Below are 9,998 nucleotides of genomic sequence, written 5' to 3'. Positions count from 1 at the left end.
CCCCGCCCGGTGCCCGGCCCGCCCCTCCCGCGCCAGCCGGCGGCCGACCCCGCCCCGCAGCCGCACGGCGGTGACTCGGCAAGTGTCGGGGCTGCGGCTGCGCCTCCCGGGCGAGGAGCCGGGCGGCAGCGGGGCGGCGGCGGGCCGTGTGCGTGGGTTTCACGGGGTTAACGACCTCGCTCCTGCCGTGAGGGGACGGCACCGGAGCCGACGGGCTCCGGCGGCAGGTTGCGGGGAGCGCAGGCGGCAGTACCGGGCAAACCCTCCCCGTCCCACGGGCAGACCCTGCAAGGCGGCGGTGGGGAGGGGGGAGGCAGCCGCGGGCGTGGCGCCCGGCGGCGGCGGCGGCGGCGCCCAGCAAGATGGCGGCGGAGGCGTTCGCCGCCACTCGTCACGGCGGGGCCGGCGCCGCCAACATGGCGCAGGCTCGCACCGGACCGGACCGGCAGGGCGGCGGCGGCGCCGCGCGTGCGCGGGGCCCGGGACGCTTCCGCTTCCGTCCGGAGCGAGCGGGACGGGACGGGACGGGACGAGGCGGCGGGGCCCGGGCGGCCGTGCCCCGTGGCCAGCCGCTTCCCTGTCTTGCAGGTGGGCGCCGGTATGTCGCTCTCGCTGAAGATGCTGCCCTGTAAGAAAAGGAGAGCGGCGGTGGCGGGGCCGGGGTCGCAGAGCCCGCGGGAGCGCGGCGGCGGGGCCGCCGGGGAGGAAGGGGAACGATCCGGCGCTGGCAGTTCCTCTTCGCCGGGCGCTGCTGATGGCGTCGGCTCCTCCGCCAAGACCGTGCCGGCAGCCCGAGCCGGCGGACCGCTTTCGGCTGGCCCCGGAGTGTCGAGGGGCCCTGTGGAAGCGTCGGTAAAAAGCGGGAAACGGCCCCCCGGTAGGGTGGCTCCGGGCTGCAGTCAAGAGCCGCCGGCCGCGACGGATGTCTGCGCTGCCGCTCAGCTCCCCGAGGGCCTCGGCAGTCCCGAGGCGGTGGCGGAAGGTGAGGACGGGGTCCGGGCGCGGGCGGTGCTGCGCGCTCTGCCCTCCGCGGCGCTGCCCTCCGCGGCGCTGCCCTCCGCGGCGCTGCCCTCCGCTCCCTCCAGCTCTGCGCTTCGCCGGCGGTGGCTGAGGGAGAGCTTCGCGGACAGAGAGCTGCTTGGGGCGCTTCGGCTTCGCCCAGCTGCGGCTGCGGACCCTGCACCGGGCAGCAGGAGCCGCTGGGCGCGGGCGGAGCTTTAACTCCCTTGGAACTTAGGGCAGTGAATGGAAGGCTGCAGCTGGAGCAGAGGAGGCTCCCAGGGGACCTTCTTGTGGCCTGCCAGGAGCTGAAGTGGGCTCCAAAAAAGCTGGGGAGGGACTTTTGAGGCTGTGAGGGAGTGGCAGGACTGGGGGGGATGGAGCAGAGCTGGAGGTGGGGAGAGTGAGGCTGGAGGTGAGGAGGAAGTTGTTGAGCAGGAGAGTGGTGAGAGGCTGGCAGGGGTTGCCCAGGGAGGTGCTTGAGGCCCCATGGCTGAAGGTGTTTGAGGCCAGGCTGGCTGAGGCTGTGTGCAGCCTGCTCCAGGGTAAGGTGTCCCTGGGCATGGCAGGGGTTGGCACTGCCTGCTCCTTGTGGTCCCTTCCAACCCTGACTGATTCTTTGATTCTCAGAAGCAATTCAGAAGTGGTTTTGGGTTTGTTTGGGTGGGTTTATTCTCTTCTTGTTTCAGATTCTGCATCAGGAGCAGTGTGGGCAGCAGGAGCAGGGAGGTTATTCTTCCTCTGTACTCAGCACTGCTCAGGCCACATCTTGAGTGCTGTGTCCAGTTCTGGGCCCCTCAATTCAAGAGAGATGTTGAGGTGCTGGAAGGTGTCCAGAGGAGCAACAAAGCTGGGGAGGGGCCTGGAACACAAACCCTATGAGGAGAGGCTGAGGGAGCTGGGGGTGTGCAGCCTGCAGCAGAGGAGGCTCAGGGGTGACCTCGTTGCTGTCTACAACTCCCTGAAGGGACATTGTAGCCAGGGGGGGTTGACCTCTTCTCCCAGGCAAGCAGCAATAGAACAAGGGGACACAGTCTCAAGCTGTGCCAGGGCAGGTCTAGGCTGGATGTTAGGAAGAAGTTGTTGGCAGAGAGAGTGATTGGCATTGGAATGGGCTGCCCAGGGAGGTGGTGGAGGCACCGTCCCTGGAGGTGTTCAAGAGAAGACTGAATGAGGCACTTAGTGCCATGGTCTGGTTGACTGGCTAGGGCTGGGGGATGGGTTGGACTGGATGATCTTGGAGGACTCTTCCAACCTGGTTGATTCTATGATTCCAGCCTGGTTTTCCCAGCCTGTGTGTGTTTTCCCAGGCTTAAAGAATCACAGAATGGTTTGGCTCAAAAGGGACCTAAGAGATCATTCAGCTCCAACCTCAGGCACAGAGTGATTGGCACTGGCATGGGCTGCCCAGGGAGGTGGTGCAGTGCCCATGGCTGGAAGTGCTGAAGCCAAGGCTGGCTGGGGGCACTGAGTGCCATGGTCTGGTTGGTTGGACAGGGCTGGGTGCTAGGTTGGACTGGATGAGCCTGGAGCTTTCTTCCAACCTGGTTGATTCTGTGATAGAATCAATTAGGTTCCAGCCTGGCCTGAAACACCTCTAGGCAGGTGACAGCCACAACCCCCCTGGGCAACCTGTGCCAGGCTCTCCCCACCCTCACTCTAAAGAATTTCTTCCTCATCAAGCCAAGCTTGGATGGGGCACTTAGTGCCATGGTTCAGTTGGTTGGCTAGGGCTGGGTGAGAGGTTGGACTGGATGAGCTTGGAGCTCTCTTCCAGCCTGTTTGATTCTGTGCTCTGCAGTCTCAGTCTCCCCTCTCCCACCTCAAAGCCCTTCTTGCTGCTTGTCCTGGCACTCCCAGCCCTTGTAAATCTTAGATTCCCTTTTTATTCTCAGAGGAGCAAGATGAAGAGGACATTGAGAGGAGGAAGAGGAGGAGGAAGGCAACCAAAAGGAAGAGAGAAGGGAAAAGCCCCGAGGAGGAGGAGGGGCCTTTGTCCTGTGACATCAAGCTGGATGATACCCTGGATCGGACCCTGGAGGATGGAGCTAAGCAGCACAACCTGACAGTCGTCAACGTGAGAAACATTCTGCATGTGAGTGCAGTGGGACCTTGAAGGGGGGGCAGGAATGCCCAGCTTGGGAAGGAAGGGCAGTCCAGAGCTGAGTGTAGCACTGCTGGTGGCACCTTGAGTGCTGTGTCCAGTTCTGGGCCTCTCAATTCAAGAGAGATGTTGAGGTGCTGGAAGGTGTCCAGAGAAGGGCAACAAAGCTGGGGAGGGGCCTGGAGCACAGCCCTGTGAGGAGAGGCTGAGGGAGCTGGGGGGGTGCAGCCTGCAGCAGAGGAGGCTCAGGGCAGAGCTCATTGCTGCCTGCAGCTGCCTGCAGGGAGGTTGTAGCCAGGTGGGGTTGGGCTCTGCTGCCAGGCAAGCAGCAACAGAACAAGGGGACAAGTCTCAAGTTGTGCCAGGGGAGGTTTAGACTGGATGTTGTTAGGAAGTTGTTGTCAGAGAGAGTGATTGGCACTGGAATGGGCTGCCCAGGGAGGTGGTGGAGTCATGATCCCTGGGGGTGTTCAAGAAAAGCCTGGCTGAGGCACTTGGTGCCATGGTCTGGTTGACTGGGTAGGGCTGGGTGCTAGGTTGGACTGGATGAGCTTGGAGCTCTCTTCCAACCTGGTTGATTCTATTCTATTCACTTGGTGTCATGGGCAGGGCACCCTCCACATCCTGATCTCTCCTATGAAATGCCTTGAAGGGGGAATTGTGTGGGACATTGTGTGCATGTGCAGCCCAGACACAACCCTGTGCTGGGCTGCAGCAGGAGCAGTGTGGGCAGCAGGGCAAGGGAGGGGATTCTGCCCCTTGGCTCTGCTCTCCTCACACCCCACCTGCAGTCCTGTGTGCAGCTCTGGAGCCCCCAACACAAGCAGGACATGGAAGTGTTGGAGCCAGTCCAGAGGAGGCCACCAAGATGCTGAGAGGGCTGCAGCAGCTCTGCTCTGAGGACAGGCTGAGTTGGGGCTGTGCAGGCTGGAGAGGAGAAGGTTGGAGGAGCCCTTGGAGTGGCCTTGCAGGATCTGAAGGGGGCTGCAGGAGGGCTGGGGAGGGACTATTGAGAAGGGCTGGGAATGAGAAGGAGGAATGGGTTTGAAGTGGCAGAGGGGAGATTGAAGGTGGATGTTAGGAAAGGGTTCTTTATGGTGAGGGTGATGAGTCCCTGGCACAGGTTGCCCAGGGAGGTTGTGGCTGCTCCCTCCCTGGAGCTGTTCAAGGCCAGGCTGGATGAGGCCTTGAGTGACCTGCTCTAGTGGGAGGTGTCCCTGCCTATGGCAGGGGCTTGGAACTGGCTGAGCTTTGAGATCCCTTCCAACCTAAACCATTCTGTGATTCTCCATGGACAGGTCTCCAGGGCCTGCCTTTCTTGGTGTGCCTTGATCCCTGCCTGCCATATTGGCCCAGCAGCACTTCTCCTGTAGCTGAAATCTCCTTTGCTGAGTGTGGGGCTTGAGAGCAGGGAAGCTGCTGTGGGCTCCCAGAGTTGTCAGGGTTGGAAGAAACCCCAAGGATTATCCAGTTCCAACCTCCCTGCTATGGGCAGGGACACCTCACACTGGAGCAGGTTGCCCAGGGCCACATCCAGCCTGGCTTTAAACATCTCCAAGGAGGAGGCTTCCACCACTGCTCTGGGCAACCTCTGCCAGGGTCTCAGCACCCTCATGGTGATGGACTTCTTCCTCATCTCTGATGTAAATCTCCCCTCCTTCAGCTCAGATCCATCTCCTCCAGTCCTGTCACTCCCTGACCTCCTAAAAAGTCCCTCCCCAGCTTTCTTGTAGCTCCCTTCAGATCCTGGAAGGCCTCAAGAAGGTCTCCTCGGAGCCTTCTCTGTAGTAGGGACTCCAGAACTGGGCAGAGTGCCCCAGGTGTGGTCTCAGCAGAGGAGCAGAATCCCCTCCCTCACCCTGCTGCCCACGCTCCTCTTGCTGCAGCCCAGGCTCTGTTTGGCTCTCTGGGCTGCCACTGCCCACTGGTGGCTCACCTTGAGCTTCTCATCCCCCAGCAGCCTCCGAGTCCTTTTCTTCAGGGCTTCTCTCAAGCCTGTATTAGTGCAGGACCCTGCACTTGCTCTTGTTGAACCTCATGAGCTTGGCCTGGCCTCACCTCTCCAGGGAAGCTGCTGTGGGCTTCTGTCTTGGCTGCTTTCCTCCCCTGAAGCACTCACAAGAGAGGTTGTTTTTTTTCCCCCAGAACTGATTTATTTTAACCTTAAATCTGCCTCCTTCTAGCCAGCAGGATGCAAACCTTCCCTTTTCTGCTGTGTCCCTGCAGGAGGTGATCACAAACGAGCATGTGGTTGCCATGATGAAGGCAGCCATCAGTGAGACTGAAGATATCCCTTTGTTTGTGAGTAAAAAGCTTTTCCCCTTGCTCCAAACGCACCCAGCAGCACCTCCAGTCTACCCCCTCGGCTCCTGATGCAGAGCAGAGGTTGAACTGCAAGTTTAGGTTGCATTCTCGAGTGGGAAGTGTCTGAGTGTTAATTGCAAACCATCAGCTCTGAGCTGATGTCTCTCTGTGGCTAAAAGGGAATGGGTTGGCGACGAGAGAAGTGCCTGGCAGGGGGGGCAGAGTTTGCCCCGAAGGCAAATGGCCTCAACAAGTTGCTGTTGTCTTCTTTTAAACTCTCAGGAGCCCAAAATGACTCGTTCCAAACTGAAAGAAGTCGTGGAGAAAGGAGTGGTGAGTACAGCACTGCCTCTGCTGCTGCCCCTGCCCCTGCCCGCGGGGGTTTGGGGCTTAGGAGGGAAGTGGGAAAGGTGCTTGGGGTGAGCAGAAGGCAGAGGGGAGGGAGCTGAGAGTGTCTGCTGGACTGAGAGTGGTGTCTGCTGGACTGAGAGAGGTGTCTGCAGGCTGGGGAGGAAGGCTGTGGGGGGAGAGGTTAGGAAGGATGTCGGGGGGGAGGTTGGGAAGGCCATGGGGGGGAGGTTGGGAAGGCCATGGTGGGGGAAGTTGGGAAGGCTGTGGGGGCAGGTTGGGAGGGCCTTGGGGGGGAAGTTGGGAAGGCTGTGGGGGCAGGTTGGGAGGGCCTTGGGGGGAGAGGTTGGGAAGGCTGTGGGGAGAGGTTGGGTGGCTGTTGGGGGGAGGTTGGGAAGGTTGTGGAGGGAGAGGGTGGGAAGGCCTTGGGGGAAGATTGGGAAGGCCGTGGGGGGCAGGTTGGGAAGGCCATGGGGGGAGGTTGGGAAGGCCATGGGGGGAGGTTGGGAAGGCTGTGGGGGGAGAGGTTGGGATGGCTGTGGGGGGGAGGTTGGGATGGCTGTGGGGGGGAGGTTGGGATGGCTGTGGGGGGGAGGTTGGGATGGCTGTGGGGGCAGGTTGGGAGGGCCTTGGGGGGAGAGGTTGAGAAGGCTGTGGGGAGAGGTTGGGTGGCTGTTGGGGGGAGGTTGGGAAGGTTGTGGAGGGAGAGGGTGGGAAGGCCTTGGGGGAAGATTGGGAAGGCTGTGGGGGGAGAGGTTGGGAAGGCCATGGGGGGAGGTTGGGAAGGCCATGGGGGGAGGTTGGGAAGGCCTGGGTTGAAGTTTGTTGTTGCTTGCCTGCTTTGGAGGGCAGAGGCTCCGTTGGGTTAATGTTGTGTGAGCTGTGGAACACTCTGGCTCTTCACAAACAGTTCAAGCCCTTTTGCTGTCTCTAGGTTATTCCAACGTGGAATATTTCTCCCATTAAGAAGGCAAATGAGGTGAAGGTAAAGTGAACTGCTGGAAATTCAGAGACCATGTTGTGGGTACCCTGCTGAGCAAGAAATCCCCTGGAGGGTGGAGTTGTGTCTGATGTGTTGGGAGTGCAAACAGAGTGTGCAAGGCAGGACAAGGCAGTCACAGCAGCAGGAGCACAGAGGAGCTGCCTTCAGGGGAGGATAGGACACAGAGTGATGACATTCCATAGGGATGTCCTTCCTGCTGGTCCAGCTTCTTGTGTTGGTACTGCAGCAGCCTCCACCTGAAGGGCCTGACAGGGAATGGCTCTGCCCAGGCCTCATGCTTCTACCTGGGACTATGTCATAGACTGAAGGACTGCCTGGAGATGTCTCCTGCTCCAACCCCCTGCCATGGGCAAGGACACCTCCCACCAGCCCAGCTTGCTCAAGGCCTTCAACACCTCCAGGGAAGGGGCAGCCACAACCTCCCTGAACAACCTGTGCCAAGCTCTGCCCACCCTCTAAAGAGTTTCTTCCTCTTCTCCAGTCTAAATCTCCCCTCTTCCAACTTAAAGCTGTCATAGCACTCCCAGCCCATGTCAAAATCCCTCTCCAGCTTTCTTGTAGCCTCCTCCAGCTACTGCAAGGCTGCTCCAAGGTCTCCCTGGAGCTTTCTCTTCTCCAAGTTGACCAACCCTAAGATTGAGTCCGATCGTTCACCCTAACACCTTTCACCTTGTCACCTTTCTGCTGTTGCAGCCTCCTCAGTTTGTGGACATTCCTCTTGAGGAAGATGATTCATCTGATGAAGAATACCAGCCTGATGACGAGGATGAGGATGAGACTGCAGAAGAGGTAGAGGAGCTACAACTTGTACAAAGATCTCTTCTGTTCAGCACGGAGTTACCTCCTTGCTCGAGGCACTGAAATGCTCTCTCAGTTTTAAGCCCATGAAAACCTCTAAGCCATCACAGGGCTGGGAATTTTTCTTCAGTGCTGTTGTTCTTTTGCCCCAAAAGAGGCACTGCAGAGTGTTGGCTGAAAGGGTTTTGGCTGTGGCTCAGTGGTTTGATTGCATTCTGCACTTGCAGAGCTTGCTGGAGAGCGATGTGGAGAGCACTGCCTCCTCCCCGCGGGGAGCCAAACGCTCCAGGACGAGGAGGTCATCTGATGAAGAAGGAGGGACACCCTGTGAGGTAAACTTGAGAGTTTGTCCCTTCTCTGAGCAGGTTTTTCAGTCATCATTCCTAAATGATGAATGCAAAACTCCAGCCGTCTGTCTGGATCTGTGCTGCGTGGCTTTAGGCTCCTGCAGGAGTAGCTGAGGTGGAAGCCTTGCAGGGAAAATTGGGGTTTAAAATGAACAGCAGTGCTTAAACCCCATCCCAGTGCCAGTGGGGAGAGCTGGCTTTGCATAATGACAGCTTTGCAGATTCTTTCTGAGAGCAGTGCAGGAGGATTGCTTTCTGTGCTTGGCTTAGGAGGGAAAAGAGAGAAGCTAAAGGTGTTCATGTCTGCCTGCACTGCCACAGCAGCAGGAGAATGGGCAATGTGCTAACAGCCAGGCTGCAGCAGTCAGGCATGAGTAGGCAGCTGTGAGAGCTGACCTCTGCCACTGGAATCAGAGGAGGAGCAATCCTTGTGTTGTGATTTCCACCTGGTGCTTGCCACGGGGTTGTGTGTTTTGGGGGGAGAATGTGCCATGTGCTAGCAGCCAGGCATGAGTAAGCAGCTGTGAGAACTGACCTCTGCCACTGGAATCAGAGGAGGAACAATCCATGTGTTGTGATTTCCACCTGGTACTTGCCATGGGGTTGTGTTCTGGGGGATGAATGGGCCATGAGCTAACAGCCAGGCAGCATCAAGCAGCTGTGAGAGCTGACCTCTGCCACTGGAATCAGGGGAGGAGCAATCCATGTGTTGTGATTTCCACCTGGTACATGCCATGGGGTTGTGTTTTTTGGGGGGAGAATGGGCAATGTGCTAACAGCCAGGCAGCAGCAGTCAGGCATGAGTAAGCAGCTATGAGAGCTGACCTCTGCCACTGGAATCAGAGGAGGAGCAATCCATGTGTTATGATTTCCACCTGGTGCTTGCCATGGGGTTGTGTTTTTTGGGAGGGTTGGGAGTGTGCCACAGTTCTAGAGCTGGGAAATCTGAAGAGCAGTAAATGTTGAGGCTGGCACTGAGACCTTCCAAAGGTCTCCTTCAAGTCTTTTGGATAATAAATCTATTTGTACTTTCTGAAAGATCCAAATAAGTGAGAGGTGAAGAATCCATTTGCTTCTGGGAAGTGTTTTTCTCCTTTCTCTTGTGCTAGTCCTTAGGCAGGCAGAAAATGAGACCTACCCTCTCCTGAGGCATTTAAGGCAGGATTGGACATGGCACTTGGTGCCATGGTCTAGCCTTGAGCTCTGTGGTAAAGGGTTGGACTTGATGATCTATGAGGTCTCTTCCAACCTTGGTGATGCTGTGATTTAAGTTCTGAAGAAAACCTTTTAACACAAAGACCTTTCTAATTAGGTGGAGAAGGTTCCTACACCTGTTGTTAGACATATCAGTGCTGAAGTAGTTCCCATGGGACCACCACCACCACCTAAACCAAAGCAAAGCAAAGACAGCACCTTCATGGAGAAGCTGCATGCAGTGGATGAAGAGCTGGCTTCAAGCCCAGTGTGCATGGATGCCTACCAGGTACTGGCTGGAGGGATGCTGTGAGGCAGTGTTGGGGGGAGTGCAGTTTGAGTAAGACTTGCTAGAGAGAAGGCAGCTTTGTGGTGTTCCCTGCTGGTTCACTGCATCCTGCTCTCTGTGGATACCTTTGCACAAGAAGTTGAGTCTCAGGATCATAGAATGTTCAAAGTGAAGCTCTGCAAGGCCTGATGTAGCTGAGGGTGCCCCTGCTGAGTGCAGAGCTGCCCTTTGCAGGTCCCTTCCAACCCAAACCATTTTGTGATTCTTTGTGACAAGAGTCTGATGGTTTTGGTATGGGACTTTTCTGACTGGGCTGAAGCCTCTGCTGCTGGGGAAGCTGAAGAGGTAAGAAAAAGAAGCATTTGTAACTCCTTGGCTTTGCCTTCTCCCTTCAGCCTCTGGAGGACAGCCTCATTGCCTTCCGCACCCGCTCGAAGAGACCCCTGAAGGATGTGCCCCTGGGGCAGCTGGAGGCTGAGCTGCGAGCCCCTGACATCACCCCTGACATGTATGACCCCAACACTGCAGATGATGAGGAGTGGAAGAGGTGGCTGGGAGGCCTGATGAATGATGATGTGGAGAATGAAGGTATGAGACAGAGCACAGAACTGT

General features: G+C 57.8%; 1 protein-coding gene across 2 annotated transcripts in view; it reads left to right on the top strand.

Moving 5' to 3' along the window:
* Positions 1-64: 64 nt before the first annotated feature.
* Positions 65-9,998, top strand: part of LOC135192726 (GON-4-like protein) — a 38,016-nt gene continuing 28,082 nt past the window's right edge. The window contains exons 1-10 of one of the 2 annotated variants that reach the window (XM_064176053.1): positions 78-148; positions 589-982; positions 2,895-3,094; positions 5,330-5,404; positions 5,690-5,740; positions 6,690-6,740; positions 7,452-7,547; positions 7,784-7,888; positions 9,216-9,386; positions 9,782-9,974. In XM_064176053.1, coding sequence (XP_064032123.1) covers positions 601-982; positions 2,895-3,094; positions 5,330-5,404; positions 5,690-5,740; positions 6,690-6,740; positions 7,452-7,547; positions 7,784-7,888; positions 9,216-9,386; positions 9,782-9,974 — 1,324 coding nt within the window. In that variant the 5' untranslated portion in view covers positions 78-148; positions 589-600. Of the gene's footprint in view, positions 983-2,894; positions 3,095-5,329; positions 5,405-5,689; positions 5,741-6,689; positions 6,741-7,451; positions 7,548-7,783; positions 7,889-9,215; positions 9,387-9,781; positions 9,975-9,998 lie in introns of both variants that reach the window. The other variant, XM_064176054.1, reaches the window with a different exon arrangement.

Source organism: Pogoniulus pusillus, chromosome 43, assembly GCF_015220805.1.
Source record: "Pogoniulus pusillus isolate bPogPus1 chromosome 43, bPogPus1.pri, whole genome shotgun sequence".
In the NCBI taxonomy this organism is placed as follows: domain Eukaryota; kingdom Metazoa; phylum Chordata; class Aves; order Piciformes; family Lybiidae; genus Pogoniulus; species Pogoniulus pusillus.
Note: the sequence above shows the minus strand (reverse complement) of the source record. Positions and strands in the feature narration are given on the sequence as shown.